The 21,982-nt window shown below is 39.2% G+C and overlaps 2 protein-coding genes across 6 annotated transcripts in view; both read right to left on the bottom strand.

The window, feature by feature from the left end:
• The window catches only part of LOC143437375 (uncharacterized), a 32,177-nt gene extending 21,179 nt beyond the window's left edge, over window positions 1–10,998 (bottom strand). Inside the window, exon 1 of the mRNA XM_076922197.1 lies at window positions 778–10,998. The gene's annotated coding sequence lies outside the window, so the exon portion shown is untranslated. The remainder of the gene's footprint in view (window positions 1–777) is intronic.
• Window positions 10,999–11,129: 131 nt separating this feature from the next.
• LOC143437374 (uncharacterized) overlaps window positions 11,130–21,982 on the bottom strand; it is a 23,453-nt gene continuing 12,600 nt past the window's right edge. For all 5 annotated transcript variants that reach the window (XM_076922192.1, XM_076922195.1, XM_076922191.1 and 2 more), the window contains exons 3-5: window positions 17,736–17,862; window positions 17,477–17,537; window positions 11,130–16,210 (exon numbers count right to left, since the gene is read on the bottom strand). In XM_076922192.1, coding sequence (XP_076778307.1) covers window positions 15,337–16,210; window positions 17,477–17,537; window positions 17,736–17,862 — 1,062 coding nt within the window. In that variant the 3' untranslated portion in view covers window positions 11,130–15,336. The remainder of the gene's footprint in view (window positions 16,211–17,476; window positions 17,538–17,735; window positions 17,863–21,982) is intronic.

The raw sequence follows: 21,982 nt of genomic DNA, 5'->3' as shown, positions 1-21,982 counted from the left end.
GAGGGAGAAGAATATCAGCCCAAAGATCTAGAAAATATTTTCAATGAGATAATAATGCAAATTTTCCTAAACCAAAGAAGATGCATGTTAATGCACAAGAAGCATCCAAAACAACCGAAAGATCAGAGGGGGAAAAAGTTCCTTTATTTTTAATAATCAAACACTAAACATAAAAAGTAAAGCAATATAAAGAACTGCAATGGACAAAATTGACAAAAACTAAACCAAAAAAAAAAAAAAAAAAAAAAACCCAAGTAATGTATGAAAGCAGATCTGTTAGATTTATGCCTGTCTTCTTAAAAACAGGTTTTGTTTGATTGTTTTGGACACAGAGTTTCTCTGTGTAGCCCTGGCTGTCTTGGAACTCACTCTGTAGACAAGGCTGGGTTCAAACTCAGAAATCCACCTGCCTATGCCTCCCAAATGCTGGGATTAAAGGCATGTGTCACCACTGCCCAGCTATACCTGTCTTCTTAATGTACTCTATAAAAGACAAAATGGTTTCGATACATGTGCTGCAGAGTCAGAGAAACCACACCTGCTTCTTCAAGAAAACAACTGGTCCAAATGTTTTGGGCAGATTCAGAGTCAGCCATGACAGTGCTGTTACTCAGAGGTCACCTCCTGATCTAACACTTGAGGAGTATCACCAGGGACCTCACAGGTGGTCACATCTGGCTGATGCTTCCCATGCAGCCCCAGAGAGGACCCAACACCCCAGCTTCCACTGCTCAGCCGCCTGCCCTTACCCATTGTGGGGAGTGATCCTGTGCTCACCATTACTCGATTTCAGAGCTTCCCTGAGGTCTCCACAAAGCAACCACAGCAGAGATCAGAGCAGGGCACAGATGACCATTCAAGCCTGCACAGGCACAGAAAACTTGCAGATTGGCACCCGGGAGAACCCGCCTCCTTGTCTGATTGGCAGGTCTGCCTGAAAGCCTTGATTGGCCAGTGAGTCTTACCACTCCTCAAGGTTAAAGTGAGTTTCCGGTCCAGGGTCAGATTTTTTCCAGATCTGGGGGGTGGGTTGCACTCCATTAGCATTTGTTTCTGTCTTCAAAGAGAAATCTCACCCCACCCAGCCATGGGGAAGAACTCATCATTTCAGCTTCTTGCTCCTCCCCTCTGAGAGCAATGATCCTGCAGTTACAGGACCTGACTCCAGACCTTACCTGAGCTTTCCTCACAGCACTTGCCTTCTTCTTCCTGTAATCAAGGTGAACGGCTTCCATAGCCCAGTACTCAAGGTGCAGTGGCGGGATCAATCTGACCCACAAGAGGAAGGATGCTCCAGCTATTTCTTAGCATTCTGTCTAAAGTCCACCCCAGTTACCTGGCTACAGCCAGGTATGCTCCTCCCCATGGTTACCTGGCAACTGCAGGGTCAGACTGACACCCTGTAAAGGTGGCTACTTGCCCCTTCCTCTCTTTTGATCTCTTGATCTCTTGTTCTCTCTTTCTCTTGCCCTCTTGGGCTCTTCCCTTCCCCCCTCTCTCTCCACATGCTCATGCCTGGCCTCTGCTTCTCTACACTGCCTCTCTCTGCTTTTCTCTGCCTGTACTACCCTCTTAACTCCCCTCTCCATGTCCTGAATAAACTGTGTTCTATACTGTACTGTCTTGTGGTGGGTTGTTTCTGGGGAAGAGCTGTCTCAGCATGAGGCATGGTCCATCCAGGGGAAGAAATATCTCAGCAGGAGGCATGAGCCTGCTGAGACATCCATTTCCCCCACACCTCCCCTCACACCAATAGAACATATTCCATCTGTCTTTAAAGAGAGGTAACTATGGGGAGGAGCATACCTGGCTGTCACCAGGTAACTGTGAGGTAGAGTTTTAGACAGAATGTTAACATCATTAACATTAAAGAGGGATTTTAGGAAATAAGAGACTTATTTTGTGTCTTCATGCTGGGCTCAGGGAAACTCCAGCTTCCTTTTACCAGATGACAGGTATCAATCAACCTTGAAAAAAAAATCCAGGATCATAAGTGAAACACAGTTGAGCACTACTGTTAGTGGAAAAGTGAAAAAAAAAAAAAAACAGAGTTGTATTAGTACAGGTTCTCTTGATAAACATATCTCAAATCATAGAGAGAATGAATCTTTCTATGTATGTAAAAAGGGGATTTACTAGAATGTCCCAGTAAAGGCTGTTAGACAAGGTAAATTAGAAAAACAAAGACTGGTTATTTTCATGATGCAGAATATTACAGCTGATATTCAGTGTATATGGGATTCTGAAGAGATAAGTATTTTGTAATGCCAGTCTTAAAACACAAATAAACAAACAAATCACCTTTGTTTTGTAAAAATGTAGGGCAATTACAAAAAACAAAAACACTGCCCTGTCCACTGTCCTTTATATATGTAGGTGGTCAAAAGAATCTGTAGCCCAGATTTAATGTGGATCTGAACATCTCAAAAGATTAAGATTAATAAAGGGTTTCTTACTTCAAAAGTAAATTAAAGCCGGGCAGTGGTGGCACAAGCCTTTAATCCCAGCACTTGGGAGGCAGAGGCAGGCAGATTTCTGAGTTTGAGGCTAGCCTGGTCTACAGAGTGAGTTCCAGGACAGCCATGGCTACACAGAGAAACCCTGTCTCAAAAAAAAAAAAAAACAAAAAAAGTAAATTAAACTTGTTAAGTTGACCCTAGTTCATTTTGTTCCCAATGGATATAAACTTAAAATTGATATGAAAAGACAAAAGTATATTTAATAAACATATCCACACAGGTACAATAAATATAAAATGATAATATGGGACTGAATCTTTCCTTGGAATAGGTAACATGTTTTAAAGAGTTTACTACTCCTAGACCAGAAGATGTTATTAATACTGAACATTGTCCTCACTCATCAAAGACTAACATATCTATATTTTTAATTATGATATATACATATTTTAAAATTTATGCAGACATAAACATGATAATAATTATAAAGATATTTATATCTAGTAAATTCTCTTTAAAAACATAAATATACAAAGATAGGCAGATTCAGCACAGGGCTTATCTTATCTTCTAAATTAAACCACAACCATTTTCATACCTTCAGTTTTGTTGAATTAAAATAAACACACCAGGGCTTTTTAAATGTTGCCAAACCTCTATCAAAAAAAAGACATGGCTGGCCAGTATTTGTACAACTTGGAAGGGGAATAACTATTTAGGTAATGTAAATTTGTCTCCAGATATACTGAGTAAAGTATTTTTAATGTGACTGATTGAAGGATGTCTACAATCTCAGAAGAAACACTTTGTCAATTTTTTGTTTGTAAAACAAATTATTTCACTGTTATCCTAGAGTGAACTATGATAATTTGGAAATGCATTGCCACTGAGAACTAAGAAAGAGGGGATATAAATTGCTTATTTCCCACCCGTGAATAAATATTCTTACAATAGATTGTGAATTTTTTGGTAAGCTGATTGTATGTTATGGTATTAACATTTATAAAATGTTAGAATGACCTAAAGATGTAAATGGTTTCAATAAATGAGTTATATATAGATTACAATGGAAATTTCCCAAATGAGAAGAAAAGAAAGCATACAAAGCCGTTGGAAGTTCTGAAGAAATAAATGAGGTATTTAAGGCACTTAGGTCATAAAAGTTTTGGGAAATACCTGTGGGATTAAAGTATCTGTCTTCAGATCAACATTTATGACAAACTGGCTGTAATCTACATTTTATCCTATCCTGTGTCCAGTCTACATTGAGGAGAGCCAAAATACTGGGATAATTTCCTCAAATTTTTATGGGAAGTCACACTCAGCCCAAGCAAGGATATCGAGTAATGTTTGCTAAGAGGGAAAATAGTACAAAGAAAAGCTTGAAGAAACAAAGATTCTTCAGAAGATCAAGTGATGATCTAGACATGAAATTTCAACAGACCTTAACAGAAGGTAAACAGAAGGTGATTTTGCTAAATGTGAAATGTTAAGCAGGCATATGTAAAGTATGATAACTTTCAAAATGCAGTGTGTCTCTTTAGTAATTGAAGGGACAAGAGTCCTCAAAAATTATGTTTGATCTTAGGAAATATTACTTAGAAAAGAAATTCTCACTCTTCATTTTCTTAGTCATATATAGATGATTCTCAATATCCCAGATAAAAGAAAAGATCATGGAATACGTCAGCATGGCAGGGTCTATATACACCTGAGAAAAACTTAACAACCTTATTAAATACTGAGGTCCAATCTAAAACCTATATTTAGCAAATATAAAACACTATCTCATTATCAAAGAGAAGTTCTCAATAATAAATTGTGTTCTGTGTTACACTAACCATGCATGCTCCCTGATTTAAATGATGGCAGGAGTTTCTGCCATCAAATGCACAGATTTATAGAATTATTCAGGTATCCTATGCCATGCCCTTGAAGTTCAACTGTCTTTTCTTATAATGCAGCAGATACATGTGCTTCATGTGCACAGGGAATCCAGAATGAGACTTGTGTGCTGAGTTTAAGCAGCTCTGCAAAAAGATATTTATTAGATAAGGACAGCCACCTGTGTTCAGGAACATTATCCAGACAAAGACAGGCAGAGAAATGGAAGCCCTGCTGATAAAGGGAGCCCTGCATTTTGAGCTGAGTTCCACTGAGACTTGTGGCCTGCAACCTTCACACAGGTTTTTCAAAACCTTGATTCCTGAAATCATGGATCTTGGCTGTGAGAGAAACTGTATCAAATACTGAAATCTGATTCAAAATACATACAGCCTAGGACCCTGCCCAGCTCTCCAGGTGGCTGTCCCATAATTGGCTGTGTAAAAGTGTCTTCTAAAGGTCATTCTATTTTACTCTCAGTTCACCACCTTTATGGTAACAAGGACTATGGTATTAATGGTAATTAACACCATTAGAATCCATGATCATTGGCCCACTGTTTCACTTCTCGTCTGTGAAATGAGTTCCTTGGTCAGAGGCAATACTGTGTGGAATGCCATTGTGGTGAATGAGGCACTCAGTATGTCCATGGATCGTGGATTTGGCAGAAGCAATATGTGCATGAAAGGCAAAATCATAAGCAGAATATGTATCTATTCCAGGAAGTAAAAAGCTTTGTTCTTAGCCCAAGAGCAATGATCCGATGTAGTCAACCTGCCACCAAGTCACTGGCTGGTCAACCCAGGATATAGTTCCATATCTAGGGCTCAGTGTTGGTCTCTACTGCTGGCAGATCTGGCACTCACCAGCAGATGTGGTCATGTCAGGCTTGGTGAGAGGACGACTCTACTGTTGTATCTATGAATAAGCCCCACTGCGTCCACCATGGCCTCTATGTTCATGGTCCCATTGGAAAATGACAGATATAGCTGGGGACATTGCTGACGTCTCACAGAATGGATCACCCTAATAACTTGATTACTGAGTGTATACTAAGCTGAACTTACCTTTTGATCAGCATTTACATGCGACACTATAGATTACTGATTATCATGACTATTGATCACTTTTGGTTATTGACTAGTATTGATTATTGGCCATTGATTAGTATCGATTATTGATTAACATGATGATTGTTATTCTGTAACCATCATCCACCTCCATATGCCTCCTGAATGCTGCAATTAAAAATGTGAGCCATCAGTTATTGATCATTATAGGTTATCAATTGGTATTAATAATTATGGATTACCATTTATTGATTATTCATCAGCATCAAATATTGTTTGTTATTCAATCACCAACCTCCCCTGCCTCTGCCTCCGTATTGATAATTATTGATTACTGTTTAGTGATTATTGATTATAGATCAGCATTGATTATTGATTGTTATTCTATCACAGTCATCCCCCTGCCTCTGTCTCCCAAGTACTGGGATTAAAGGTGTGTGACACCACTGCCCAGCTCCTTTGACCATTGTGAGAGATCTATCCACATACTTCTTCCTTTTAAGTCTTTCTCAACAATATTCTAATCGTTCTGTCTCCAAGTCTCTGACAGTTAAACTGTCCCAATGTTTATAGCTGATGATTCAATGAATAATCACACATTTCCAAACAAATGCATGAGCATGACTACTGCATGGAGATCTGAACTGTGGTGATTTTCCTTTACTCGTGTCTTTCAGGATTGTCCCAGAAACATGTATTCATGCTGCAGTTGTTCACTTCTTGATGGGGTCTGCATAACAGGGAGAACCCTTAGTAAAGCAGGACCTAGTTATTTCTTCCTTAGTCACTTGATGACAAGGCCTATACCAGGAAGTTGAAACTATGCTTCTGGGCAACTCAGGTACCTGGCATTAGTTTCCAAGTTGCCCCCTCCCCAGCAAAACCCAAGCCTATCTCTACTCTTTAGTCTAATCCCAAACAAGAATAGAGTTTTCAAGTTACATCCTCAACAATACCAGGGTCTCCAGGTTATTCCCCCAACAAACCTGCACCTCAGGTTACAAGACCATGCCTAACAACCACTAATGCAGAGGGGAGGTGACATTAAGTTTATGAGGTGACTTCCAGCACCAGCCAATTATGTTAAAGGCCACAGCAGCTTTCCAATTAGATGCTTGCACACATCCTCCCCACTTACTGCTTACAATAAAGCCTTTCCCCACAGATATTTGGGTCTCCACCACCACCAAAACATTCTTGGCTGATGCGGGTGCATTGGGGATGGGGGCAAGCTAGGTCAAATAGAATAAAGACCCTGCTGAGAGTTGCATCAGATCAGCTATTGTTGTGTCTTTTTAGGGATCACTAACATTTACCTGTTATGACATGTTCAATTTCTACTAAAATGGAATTGCAGGCCAAGATATTTCTTTCAAGAGAAGATAGATGGATAGAGTTGATGGTAGAGCCTTGCTCCAATAGTCAAAATCTATGATTCACAACAAACACCTGCCAAAGGCTCCAAACAGCATTCTTTGCAGCACTGAGCAGCAAAGGATTGGGTGCTCAAAGCAATTTTCAATCACATACAAAGGCAAGCCTCAGCTACAGGCAACATTACTATGAACAGAAATAAATAATAAGCAGGAGTTCTAAAAAATGGAAAATTCTTTTTTTAAAAAAAGATTTATTTATTTTATGTGTAAGTACACTGTTGCTGTTTTCTGACACACCAGAAGAGGGCATTGGATTCCATTAGAGATGGTTGTGAGACACCATGTGGTTGCTGGGAATTGAACTCAGGGCCTCTGGAAGAGCAGTCAATGCTCTTAACCACTCAGCCATCTCTCCAGCCTCGAAAGAAATTTCTAATGACTTGGGACTGAAGGGGAATAAGAACTGACAAGAGAGTATAGCAGTGTTGCATTTGAAATCAATAATTGACTTTTAAGACAAATATATGTAGAATGAATTTGGTAGCATTCTTTCTGTATCTATTTTGTGGAATAGTCCAAGGTGTATTGGTCTTAGCTCTTCTTTGAAGGTCTGGTAGAATTCTGCACTAACACTACCTAGTCCTTGTCTTCTCTTGGACAGGAGGTTTATAATGTCTGCTTTGATTTCCTAAGGGGGTATACTACACTTTAGATAACTTACCTGATTTGATTTAATTTGAGTTCATGGTATCTGTCTAGATCATTATCCTTTTCTCTGGCTATACATTTCATCTAGATTTTCCAGTTTATAGAAAGAACTAATGATTTTTAAAATTTCCTCAGTTTCTCTTATTATGTCTCCCTTTTAACTTCTAATCTTATTAATTTGGATACTGTCTCTGTACCCTCTGGTTAGTCTGGCTAAGGGCTTTTCTATCTAATTGATTTTGTCAAAGAACCAGCTCTTGGTTTTGTTGAGTCTGTGTACTGTTCTCTTTGTTTGTAATTGGTACATTTTTGCCTGTGGGGAGGTGGGCAGGAGGAAGCAGCTGGGTGCCTGGTAGAGCATAGGCCTTGAACCCCAGACCTTTATTGGACAGCAGGTGTTCTTCTCTGCTCCCAGACCCTGGTTATTTTCATTTAGCTTCAGCCCTCCAGAGACCACAGAGAGGTCTCTGGCCATCAGTGATGAGGAACAGTGCCTCAGGCTATCCCACATGCAGATGAGATATCTCCAAGCTCTCAGACCCAGCCAATAGGCGTTATCTGATGCCAGACTTTAACACACTCTGAAAGTGTATATAAGGGCTCTATTCAGGGGAAGTAAAGTGTACAAGAATCATCCTGGTTTCCCAGAGTTTCTGTAGCAAGAGCTGTAACACTTGGGGAGAGGTCTGCTCTCCCAGAACCTGCCTGGGACACCAAGCTGCCTCTGTGCCAGCCAGCTCTTTATCGGCCCAGCCAGGGACAGCTCAGCATGGAAACAGGTGCAGCACCTGGGAGTGACAAGGCAGCAAAAGCAGAAACTCGAGCAGAGCTAGCAATGGAGGCAGGTGATCTCCCCTCCCTGCTCACACCCTGTCCCATTCTGGGCCAGAGATCATGGTGGGACACCCTCCTGGTGTCTATGTCTCTTAGGTGTGTTTACTTCCATTTGTTCTAAAGCTTTCTGATGTGCTGTTAAGTTGCTTGTGTAGGATCTCTCTGGTGTGTTTATGAGGGCACTTAGTGCTATGAATTTTTGTCTTACCACTGCTTTCACTGTGTCTCATAAGTTTTGTTATGCTGTGTCTTCATTCTCATTGAATTCTAGAGTCTAGTCTTTTATTTCTTTCCTGAGCAAGTTATTATTGTATAGAAAGTTGTTCAGTATGTGGCTTTCTGATGTTTTTGTTATTACTGAAGTCCAGATTATTCTGTACTGATTTTATAGGATGCATGAGAATATTTCAGTCTTCTATCTGATGAGGCTTGATTTGTGACAGATTTTTTTTTTTTTTTCGAGACTGGGTTTCTCTGTGTAGCCCTGTCTGTCCTGGAACTCACTCTGTAGACCAGGCTGGTCTCGAAATAAAAAATCCACCTGGCTCTGCCTCCTAAGTTCTGGGATTAAAGGAGTGTACAACCACTGCCTGGCGATTTGTGACAGATTATATGGTCAGTTTTGGAGAAGATACCATGTAGTGCTGAGGAGAAGATATATATAATTGGATCTCTCTCTTTTCATTTCTGATTTTGGTAATTAGGATATTATCTCTGTGTCCTTTCATTAGTTTACCTAAAATTTATCTATCTTGTTCATTTTTTCTATCTATCTATCTATCTATCTATCTATCTATCTATCTATCTAGGGTGAAATGTTTCATATGGAAGAGTCAGAGGAAAAACTTAAGGAAGTGAACGGGATGTCAACCCCATAGGAAGAACAACAGTGTCAGCAAACCTGGACACTTCAGGGCTTCCAGAGTCTAAGCCAAAAATCAAGGAGCATACAGGGGATGGTTCATGGCCCTGGGCATGTGTACAGCAGAGGACCGCCTTGTCTGGCCAAAATGGGAGAGGATGCACTTAACCCTGTAGAAACTTGATGCTGCAGAGAAAAAGGAAGCTGGTGGAGGTGAGGTCCTGGTGGGTTGGTGGGTGGCTGAGAAACCTCTCAAAGGCAGCAGGGAAGAAGATGAGGAGAAGGCCTCAGGGAAGAGGGACCAGAAAGGGGGACAATTTTGGAATGTAAAAAAAATAAATTTAATTTTAAAAGGAAAAAAGAAACATAATTGAAAAAATATACATCTACATTGAGTTTGAAAAGGAGCAGATGGTTTCCTGGAAGGGAAAGTGGCATTAATACACTACTCTTTGACTTGGCTGATATGTGCAATGTTAGCTTCTGTGATCTGTAACATGACACACACAGCTACAGCCAATGGCCTGTGTCTCAATCATCTGACATGACTTAACACTGAAAGTGCATTGGCCATATCTCCAAAATTGGAAATTCAACATTCCTTGGATTATGCTAAAGTTCCCAAAGTATATAACTATCAATATAGTTTGTCTTCATTCACCTGACGTGAATAAATACATGCTGGCAAATTAGAAAATTATTACTCTGTCACCACCAGCTGATTTTTTTTTTTTTTTTTTTTTTTTTTTTGGTAATGGTGACTCCAGTGTTAGTGATTGGAAGCAATCTTATTAAAAACATCATCTCAACAAAAGTAACATATTTAAAAAGTCGTTCACTTGCCTCCCTGTCCAATTTAAGGAGAAAAAACAACCATGGCATTAATGAAACATTGGGTTAAATGTAAGCTGAATACTTCACGGAATCTGTCATGGAGCCCATGGTGGGTCCCACCATAAATTTCACTGTGTGGACACAAACTATTGTATATCAAGTACATTGACATAAAATGGGCCTTTTCACTTCCAGAAGTTATAGCCACATTCCATTCCATGATGTTGGTACTTGACATGTGTAGTTAACAATATCTGACCAGCTTTCATGATTCATGTTTTGTTACCTAAAACATAACAAATGTTCCTAACCATAATTTCTGTTATTCATGTTTTATTCCTCAAAATATAATGCATGTTTCTAACCACAAAAGAACAAATGACTGTGATTGTGTAGGCCATACAACCTACATTCTGTATCATTTGACATAGAGTAAAACAGAAAAAAAATGTGATTGAGAGAAAAATGTAACTGTAAATTGGCACAGGACTTTCTGGTTTTGATTTCTGGATGCTATATAACTTTGTGGTTCAGGGTGGGGCTGAGGCTGGGGGTATTTCAGCTGAGCTTCTGAGTATAATTTTGTGACCCTGATATATCAGAAGTGACTTGATTACAACAAATTTTTATCATTTGCCTTGTCCTGTGGTTGAGTTCTGTTGGATTTCAGTGGACCCCATGATGTAAACGCTTTAGCACATTTAGTGATGTAACCACTGTCCAGTATGAATAGTTTCATAATGATGAAGACTACAGTGGTGTGCAAAGTCTTCATTATACTAAACAAGTACATTAGGACTCTGTGGGTGTGTCCTGAGTCACAGAGGGCATGTTTAAGACTCAGGGGTGGGTCCTGAGTCACAGATGGCATGTTTAAGACTCAGGGCACATGAGCTGAGACACAAGAAGCATGTTTAGGACTCTGGGGGCATGTTTAAGAGTCAGGAGGCATGTCCTGAGTCACAGGGGGTGAGTCCTGAGTCACACGAAGCATGTTTAGGACTCTGGAGGTGTATTTGAGACTCGGGAGGTGTGTCATGAGTCACAGGGGGCATGGTTAGATGCTAGCACGTATTCTTTCATGATAATGGAGAGTAGAGAATTGTGCAAAAGCTTGGCTTTATTAAATACACTCACAGGGTTTCTGTCTTAGTGTTTCCAATGCTATGAAGAGAAACCATGAACAAGCAACTCCTATAAAAGCAACAGTTTAATTGGGACTGGCTTACAGTTTCAGAGATTTAGTTCTTTTTCATCATAGCAGGAAGCATGGCAGGCATGAAAGAAAACATGATGCTGGCGAAGAAGCTGAGAGTTTTGCATCTTGATCCAAAGGCAGCCAGGAAGAGACTGTCTGCCAGGGAGCTAGTATAAGGGTCCATTCTGCACTGGGTGGAACTTCAAAGCCTTCCGTGATGTACTTCCTCCAAGGCCACATCTCACAATAACTTCCTCCCACTCCCTGAGCCAATCATATTTATACTACCACATTCCACTGCCTGGCCCCGATATGATTGTGCAAACACATGAGTGTATGGGGACCATATTTAAAAATAGCATAATACAAAATATGTGAGGTTCAAATAAAAAGTCCCATCATCTATAGCATTCTCATAAATGTTAAAAGTCCACAGTTTAAAGTTTCTTCTGAGATCATTCCAATCATGTAACTATAATCCCCTATACATTCAAAAAACTAACACATAATATCCATCCGAATTCACAGAATATACTTCACCATTCCTAAATGCCATTGTGAGGAAATATTGGGCCAAAAGAAGATCAAAAGCCAGCAAGGAAATCTCCATGTCTCCATGCTGTCAACGTGTTCTTCAGATCTCCAACTGCTTCCTGCTTTGCTCACTGCAGCACAATTCTTTCTCCTTGGGTGATTATATTTCCTGAAAGTAGTTTTCCTGAGAAGGTATCCCATAGCTTGGGAATCTAAAACTCTTGGGGTCTCCAAAGTAACTTCAAAATTACAGCTTCTTGTTTCAGTATCTAGGATCCACAGATGATCTTCTGCACTCCTCAAAAGAAGGTGGGTCTCTCTCCAGCTCTTCCCTCTATAGTATACTAGGTTCTGCTTGACTCCACTCAACTGCTGCTGCTGTTCTTTCTACTCATCCCATGGGACTGACATCTTCAATATTCTGGGTTCTTCTGTGACAAGCAGTCTTCACTGCATTCCTCTCATGCTCCCTTCATGGTGCCAAGCCTTAGCTGCACTGCATGAAACATTCATGCCTTAAACCAGTGCCACCTGGGTGACTCTTACACAAGACCGAGTCAAGCTGCAGCACAAGGTACAACCTTGGCCATCTCTGGAATACAACTTCTTTCTCCTCTCATAAAACACTTAGGCAAATATGTCACCTCAGTGGTACTGATTTTTTCTTCATTCCCACTAATTTTTAATCACAACTAATCAGCATCAATTGTCTCAGTCGTCCCTTCTATTCTTTCCTCTAAAAGCAGAGCCACATGGACAAAGCTGCTGAGTTCCTCTGCTTGCTGGGGCTGGAACATGGCCCCTTCTATTACATCATCTCCAGCTTTCTATTTTTCAACAACTTCACTGCCTAAACTTGCATGTCCTTGAACTTGCTCTGTAGATCAACCTTGAACTCAGAAATCTGCATGGCTCTGTCTTCTGAATGTTGAGTAATACATGTGTAACACTTTGCCCATACCTAAGCTTTTAATTACCTAAAATTGTTCTGTAGCAGGATGACTTGAATCAGAGATCTGCGTGATGTTCATCTCCTGGGATTTAAGGTGTGTACCACCATGCCTGAACCTAAGTATATTCTATATCCTTTTAGATTTTAAATCGAAAACCCAGTATAGTAATCACAATCCATCAATTGTCAATTTGACACATACTTATATCTTCTTATGTCCACATAAAAACAATAACCAGTTAATAATAATGCCTAACACTATACAGTTCTCATCCACAAAACTTCACATCCATATGTTTAGGTGGATAGAATCTTACTATAATATCACAATTTCTTTAATACTATAGTGTATCTTTGATCACAAGATTTAGCTTCATTCAACTTGCTGGTGAGATTTTCTCTTTGAAACTAACATTTTATATATTTTTTTCCTTTCTAAGATAACTAAGCATGATCAAAACAATCACCATGAGAATAAACACAGGCCAAAGGCTATGCTTGCCTTTCCTGAGACTTTTTTTGTAAATGCAATTAACAAAATAAACCTCTTTATCTTCAGTTGAAAGCAAAACACAGCAACATTCTTCAGCAAAACATTATAAAAATTATATACAAATTTCAAACCACCCTTAGGTCATATGTGTTCTACTAGGACAGCCCATGAAGTTCCACTTAATGCATGTACAAACCCAAAGTCTAAAAATCCACATTGCTTCCAACAAAAGCATGGTCAGGCTTACAAATAAAAATACCTAAGTCTGGGGTACCAACTTCTGTCTCAGATAGAATTTCCATTGCTAAGAAGAGACACTCTTACCAAGGCAACTGTGTTAGAGTCAAATAGTTAATTCAGTCTGTCTTACACTTTCAAGTGTTTAGTTCATGACCAACATCGCAGGAAGAATGTCAGCATGCAGGCAGCCATGATGCTGAAGAAGGAGCTGAGAGTTTTGCATTTTCATGAGAAGGCAGTCAGGAAGAGACTGTCTTCTAGCTTAGTGGTAGGGAGTCTGATTTTATTGGCTTGAGCTTCAAAGACCACCACCCTAGGAGTTCACATCCTTCAAAACCATAACATCTACTTCCACAAGGCCAAACATCCTAACATTGTCACTTCTTAGGGACAAGATTGTTCAAATCACCACAGTTTATTCCTACTATAAATTCTTTCATGCATTTAAATATGAATAGGACATGCAGACACTTTACCACATTGATTACTTTCAGAAGGTTTCTCTCCAGTATGTGTTGATTTTTGTATTCAGAGGATTTTCCAACTTGAGTACATTCACAAGATTTCTGTCCAATTTGTGGTCTTTTATGTCTTTGGAGACTATCGTGATAGGCACAGGCTTCTCTATGTTTGTTAAATTCATAATGTTTTTCTAAGGGTGTGTTACTGAAGTATATGGAGAGCACATTGTCATGCAAAGACTTTACCTCATTCATGAAATCCATGCAGTTTCTCTACAGTATGTGTTCTTTTATGTATCAAGCAATGACTGCCACATGCAAGGGCTTAGCACCTTGATGACACTGAGTTACTCTCTTGAATGTGTTCTATTATGTAGTCACAGATAAAAGTGAATTGTCAAGGTTTTATCACAGTGATTAAGTTAGTAAGGATTCTCTCTGGTGTGGTTTCTTTTCTGTATGTGTAAAGAATTATGACATCAAAGGCTTTACCACATTATTAATATTCAAGCAGGTTTTTCTCTGGTATGTGATCTTTTATGTGATTGCAGATGACTGTGACTTTCAAATGCTTTACAATACAGATTGCATTCATAAGGTTTCTCTCCTATACCTGTTCTTTTATAAAATGAAGGCTATAAAGTTTAGGGAGCCAACAGAAGGTGACTATTATCCTTGCAGCCGTCTTGAGCCATATACCCTGACAACAGACTTGTTTTCAACAGCCTACAACAACTGAGCACACTCTGATAACATTGGTTTAGATACCCAGGATTTTCCCTTGGGTGTGTAAGACTTAAAGGTGTGACTTAAGAAGTGAGACTTAAGAGTGGTATAAAAAGCAAGAGGCAGACAGAAGAAAGTACTTGGGATTTTGAGACTTGCGAGTAGAGACTTGGGACTTGAGACTTGGAAAGAGAGAAGAAGAGAGACAGGAGGAGAGACAGACATAAGAATAAATAAGACTGAGTCACACTCTGTCTGTTCTTCATTCTTCAAGTCCATCCTCACTCTCTCTCTCTTGCTGAACCGTGACCCACAGACTGGACCAGCAGTATGAGCCAGAACAATTTAGCCCCCAAGCTTGGGGTAGTGCGGGCTCTAACAATTTTGGCCCCCAAGCTCATGGCAGTGCAGGTTCCAACATTTGGCAGACAGGTACTCTACAGTAAAGTTGTGAAAAGTCTTTACCACATTGGTTACATTCATGAGGTTTCTTTCAATATGGGACATACAAAGGCTTTTATCACACTGATTACATTCCTAGGTTTTTTTCTAATATGCATCCTTTTATGGTTTTGAAAACAAAAACTTTATGAAAAAGGCTTTTACCGTATTAATTACATTCATACAGTTTCTCTCCAGTATGTGATCATTATTTCTCTGGTGACTTTTCACTTATAAATGGGTTTTTCCACATTGATTACATAACTAAGGATTCTCTCTCGTATGGGTTCTTTTATGATATTGGAGATGACTTTGTTGTGTAAAGCCTTTACCACATTGATCACATTCATAAGGTTTCTCTCCAGTATGTGTTCTTTTATGTATTTGGAGATGACTGTGACATGAAAAGGCTTTACCACATTGATTACATTCATAAGGTTTCTCTCCAGTATGTGTTCTTTTATGAATTTGGAGACTACTGTGACATGAAAAGGCTTTACCACATTGATTACATTCATGAGGTTTCTCTCTAGTATGTGTTCTTTTATGATATTTGAGACTACTGTGACGTGAAAAGGCTTTACCACATTGATTACATTCATGAGGTTTCTCTCCAGTATGTGTTCTTTTATGATATTGGAGACTACTGTGACGTGAAAAGGCTTTACCACATTGATTACATTCATGAGGCTTCTCTCCAAGATGTGTACTTTTATGACTTTGGAGATTACTGTGTTGTGAAAAGGCTTTACCACATTGATTACATTCATAAGGTTTCTCTCCAGTATGCGTTCTTTTATGATATTGGAGACTACTGTGACGTGAAAAGGCTTTACCACATTGATTACATTCATGAGGCTTCTCTCCAAGATGTGTACTTTTATGACTTTGGAGATTACTGTGTTGTGAAAAGGCTTTACCACATTGATCACATTCATAAGGTTTCTCTCCAGTATGTGTCCTTTTATGTCTTTGGAGACTACTGTGAGATGAAAAGGCTTTACCACATTGATTACATTCATGAGGCTTCTCTCCAGTATGTGTTCTTTTATGTCTTTGGAGACTACTGTGATATGAAAAGGCTTTACCACATTGGTTACATTCATAAAGTTTCTCTCCAGTATGACTTCTTTCATGCCTGCAACAGTAATGGGCACATGTGAAAGCTTTACCACATTTATTAGCCTGATCAATCATTTTATCATTATGAATCAATTTTACAGTTGGTCTCATAATAAAGAACACTCAGATCTTATGCTTTTATCTCTTTGATGTTCACGGTTGTACTTGAAAATACCTGTGATGGTAAGAGTATTTACTAAATGTCTCACATTTATAACATCCTTTTTCTATATGAGATTTCTACATGATGCATTCATAGGTCAGAATAAAATGTAACAACTAAGAGCATTAAAACTCTGATTGCATTCTTAGTTTTTCCTGTAGTATGCATCACACCACAACAGCACTGTGAAACAGGATGAACAGAAGAACTGCAAACTTCTAGTACCCATAAAGATTTTCTGCAGTGTGAATTTGGGTAAAGTCAGAAAACCAATTAATTGTAAACACATATCATATTCAGAAAGTCTACCAAAGGCAGAATACTACATATCTTCTCATTGTTGTGAAATAGACAGAGGTTTATTTTTTTTTAGTATCCCTATGCTCACATGGTTTCATCTATTCTGACAGTTGATACTGCCATTAAAAAAGCAGAACAAATGAAATGTTTCCACATTGAATTCCCATGCATTGACTTTTTGTTCATTGTAGACATGATTAATGTTTCTACAAAACAACATTCTCGATTCTCATAAACTGACAAAACAATAAAATTAAAAATTTCACTATAAGAATATAAGTGTCACCAACTTTATCATGGACTATTTGATTATTAGAAGGTTATGGATACATGTTTATCACTATTCAATGTGCAACATCTAAATATTATGAGACTATACAAATTGGTAGTTCCACAACATAGCTCTAATGGAGATACAAATCAATTAAAGGAATCTCTTAAGGCATTGTTTCCTTCTCTTCTTGCTTACAGAAATGCCTTGCAAACACCAATCAGATAACTGACATGGAGGTATACAGTTTTGGGAGAATATTATAATCATAGCTACAATAAAATGACTCATATTTTACACACTTGCTTTCCTTTAGAGCATCCAGATCATATTAAAATTTCCTCACAGGCATATTTGTATTCGATTAAACTTTAAAATTACCTTTCATGGCCGGGCAGTGGTGGTGCACATCATTAATCCCAGTACTTGGGAGGCAGAGTCAGGCAGATTTCTGAGTTTGAGACCAGCTGGTCTACAGAGTGAGTCCCAGGACAGCCAGGGCTACACAGAGAAACCCTGTCTTGAAACCCCCTCCTCCCAAAAAATACCTTTCATGACGTCTAGAAGTTTGATGTTGTTCTTCAGTATGATGGACTTCCAAATTATAGCCTAAAACCAAGGTACAAGAAAATCAATGAGATGGTATTAGAATTAGGCAAAATTCAAGTTACTCTGAATTTTCACAGCAATGAACCTGATTTATTCAACTCAATATTACTTGTTCTCTATTGAAATAAGAGATGATCATCAGTAACCCAGAAACATTTTTCCCTTATTTAAGAAGAAAAAAAAAAAAATCAGTCTTACCAATAGCAATGAGGTTCCAGTAGGTCTCCAGCATCACATCTTTGTAGAGATTTTTCTGGGAAGGATCCAGCAAATTCCACTCTTCTGCAGTGAAGTTCACATGCACATCATCGAAACTCACTGCTTCCTAAAATATCACACACATGTTACAACACAAAACCTGATACTGACATCAATACAAAGTAAAGTTATGCTTCCTAGACAATATAATCAAATAATTCAGGTGATTCCTCCACTTATTTTCTGACACACAAATTATAATATAATCACCATGTCAGTTTAGAAGAAACTTGAAATATTGACACTTGAACCCTTGAAACAGGGTTCACCTGTGTCACTCCTGACCCCTTAGAATAGGATATAGCCTTGGAACACAAATGGCAATTGAGAGGGATATGCAGGGGGAAAGAGATCAACTGTACTGAACACACATCTGAAAAGCTGGATGAAAAATTACTAACTACAAAAGTGATGGGCAAGCTGTGTGTATTTGCTCATGTCTTTAATCACAGAGGTACAGCCAGCTGTATGTCATTGAGCTGGATGCCAGCACGGTCTATGCAATGAGTTTCAGGACAGCAAAAGTTAAGAACCTCACTCTGCTACAAAAATAAAGCAGGAAACAAAAATGACAGAATGAACTCACAGTTCTTTAATGAAGTTACTGCAAAGAATTATGCATTCACTGCAGTACTGTATTCATCTTGAAAAACATGCAGTGAACCAGTTTAAACAGCAAAATTAATTAAATTTTACTAGAAGAAAATGTATGTTTAAACAGTTAAAAATAGACAAGTGAAAATATTAGTAATGTATATGTTGATCAGAAATAAAGAACGTAGTTCAGGAGATATAGCTCAGGAGTTGAAAGCTCTTGCTGGTCTTCCACATAATGGTGGTCAATTTCTGACATACACATGTGGACCAACACCTGTCCATTTCTTCATGATCATAAATTCTGAGGCCATCTTCTGACAACAGTAAAAATGAGGCACACATTCATAGTCATGCACACATGTATAACACACTTATTTATCCAAAATTTCAGAAGAAACACAAGAGTTAGGCAGAACATCATACACCTGCAATTCAATGACTCTGAAGAATCAGATAATATTAATGATGTGAGCAGAAGCCATCTGGAGAAATAGAATATAATCTATATATTTTGCTGAATTTCAAAATGAAAGACGTAGACTAAGAGCAGCACAAAATCATGTGCCTACTTAACAAAAATATGTCAGGTGGCTTATGTGGTTTCTATATCTACAATTAGAACAGGAAGTGCTTCACAGGGAAATTTGGTCTAGAAAAGCAAAAACAGAATGAATAAAGTTAAAACATAAAACCACCAGGTTTGCAAAATAGCATAGCATTGAACAGCAAATGTGTCCACAGTATCTTATGTGATTGAGGGACAGAGTCCAAATGGGGAATGTATGGGAGCATGAGAAAAAAGCTGAAGGATCAGATTCAACCACAACACTGGAGACACCCAGAACAAAATTTATCCACTGTAAAAGAAATGCAGAGATAAAGCTGGAGCAGAGACTAAAGGTGTGGACAATGAAAACTCATTCAATTGGAGACCAACATGGACAAGCTTGAATCTATGACATTATTAAGGATACTCTGTGATGCTTCCACACAGGAGCATTGCATAATTGTCCGTTGAGAGGCTCCACCCAGCAGCTGACTGAAGCAGAAGCAGAGATCCACAGTCAAACATTGCATGCACCTTGTTAACTCTGATGGAAAAGTTTGGGGAAGGATTGAGTGCCCTGAACAGGATAGGAACTCCACAGGAAGACCAGCAGACTCAATTAACCTTGACCCTTGCGGCCATTAAGAAACTGAGACAAAAATAATAACACTCACAGGTGGACAAAGGACCGATGGCCTGTAAGTAGCAGATGTGCAGCTCAGTCTTCATAATGGTCCTACAACACCTGTAGCAGGATCAGTCCCTAAAGCTGTTGTCTATCATTGGAATCTGTTCCCATAACTGGGCTGCCACATCTGGCCTCAGTGGAGAGGATGCACCTAACCAAATAGAGACTTGATACATCATCATGAATACCCAGGGGCCCACACCCTCTCAAAGGACAAACAGAAGATACAGTAGGAACTCTGTGAAGGCAGGTGACCTAGAGTAGGGACTCTACTAAGTTCAGAGCCATTTTACTTATAACACCTTGAAACTGGAAATAATACAGATGCTGCTCAACCAAAATGTGAACATAGAAAATGTGGTTCATTTACAAAATGAAACATTATTTAGTTATCAAATACAAGGAAATCATGAATTTTGCAGGCAAATGGATACAGCTAGAAACTATCATCTCGATTGAGGTAACCCAGATCTAAAAACACATGCATGTGTGTACTCACTTACAAGTGAATAATAATCATAAGATACAGGAAACCCACACTACATTTCATAGACACAAAGAAACTAAACAACAAGGAAGGCCAAAATGAGTACAGTTTAATCTCACTCAGAAGGGGGAGTAAAGCTATCATAGGAGGCAGATGGAAGAGAGAGAACTGCATGGGAGAGCAGATAAGAAAGGGGAAATCGGGGAGAACCAGCAACAGGTGTGATGAGAGACAAGAGAGGGCCAGAGGGGGAAATGAATCAAAATCTGCAGCTGGCTGTGGGTGAGGGGGTACATTTAGGATGTGTCAGAGACTATAAATAAGTACCAAGGAGTCTAAGGTTGATCTTAGCTGAGATGTATAGCAGTTAGATATGGATGCTGAGGAGGCTACATCCTGCATCAGGCAGGACCCTTAATGGAGAGTTAAAGACCCCATCCAGTCCAAAAATCTTTCTACCCAAAATTTGTCCTGTCCATCAGAATACAATCTACAACATAGATTCTGTACAGCAGCAAAATAACGTTGTTGTTGTTCTAACTTGCTACTCTGCTGCTGTGATTGAATCCTCTAAACAAAAGCATCTCAGGTAATAAATGTCTGTTGTACATGGTTCTGTCAGATCAGGGTCCATCATTTTGGGAACTTAGATTAGAAACTGAAAGGAAAAAGCATGGACAATTAACTCAGCCATTCTGGATTTCTGACAGGGTTGAAGACCTATGGTCTCATAGCCAATCCTGGCTATTTACCTTGAGAGAAAATTTTTGAGTGGATGGTTTTCAGCTGACACTCATTCTGAAGCCAAGGAAAAATCCAGGTTCAGAACTATGACACAGACACAATAATAAATAAGAAAGTTGTAACATCCCAAAACCAATGGGCTAACCATATCAATACAAGAGGCCATGCTACCCCATGAGGGAGTTGGAGTTGTGGTTGAGCAAGGACAAAATAGGGATGTCACCTGGCTCAGAGCAAGGAAGGATACACTGGAATGGGGAGCTCAGAGACTATGCTGACCTGGGGTGAGTTTCTTTAACCCTGGGTTCTCAAGCCAGTGCTACCAAAGAGGAGGCTAAAACAGCTGGAAGATGGATAGAGAAGCAGATTATACCACACAACCGGAAATGACCACTAACAAAGGACAAGACATATGGTTCAAGGAAGATATGCTAAATTTTTTAGAATCGATGAAGAACGACTTTCCATCTTATGACAGCTCCAAGTTCAAAACTAGAGTCACATATGAACTGGACAGATGGTAGTTCAGGAGGTGGGAAATGAGGTCTTTGTCTTTCCACCCTGTAAAATAAGTTAGGCAGAGCCTGATTTTGCCCTGGATGCTGTCTCAAAGAGCTCTCTGTCATTGACTAGTCAATCTGTCTAGAAGGATTTAACCGAAGGTGTGGGGCTAGTAACTAAATCGATTAGGATGAAATCTGTCTCATTTCCTCAGAGAATAACAAATTGCAACACACAAAATGGATAGCCTCAAGGGGGCAGTAAAGGGTACCCAGCATATGCCAACCCTTGTACAGAGGAGAAAATAAAGATAGGAAGGGAGCTGTCAGCCATGTAGCAAGATTCTTACATCCCCAGAAATTAAGACCATGCACACACAACATCCCCTACACCAGGCTCTGAAACATGTTCCAAGCTCTTTGTGGCTTCAACTCTCCAGTGCATCCACTATAATGTGCTTCCACATTCACTTTAGTCATCTCCCTCTGCAAATACTCAAAAAAATCCAAAAACCAAAGCACAAAGACACAAATCTGACAGACAAGGAACTGACACAAAGAACAACAATAATACATCTGTTACATATTTTGTTTTTGTTTGTTTTTTTTCTTTTTGAGACCGGG

The sequence above is a fragment of the Arvicanthis niloticus genome, chromosome Y, assembly GCF_011762505.2.
Source record: "Arvicanthis niloticus isolate mArvNil1 chromosome Y, mArvNil1.pat.X, whole genome shotgun sequence".
NCBI lineage: Eukaryota > Metazoa > Chordata > Mammalia > Rodentia > Muridae > Arvicanthis > Arvicanthis niloticus.
This window is presented reverse-complemented; position numbering and strand designations above follow the sequence as displayed.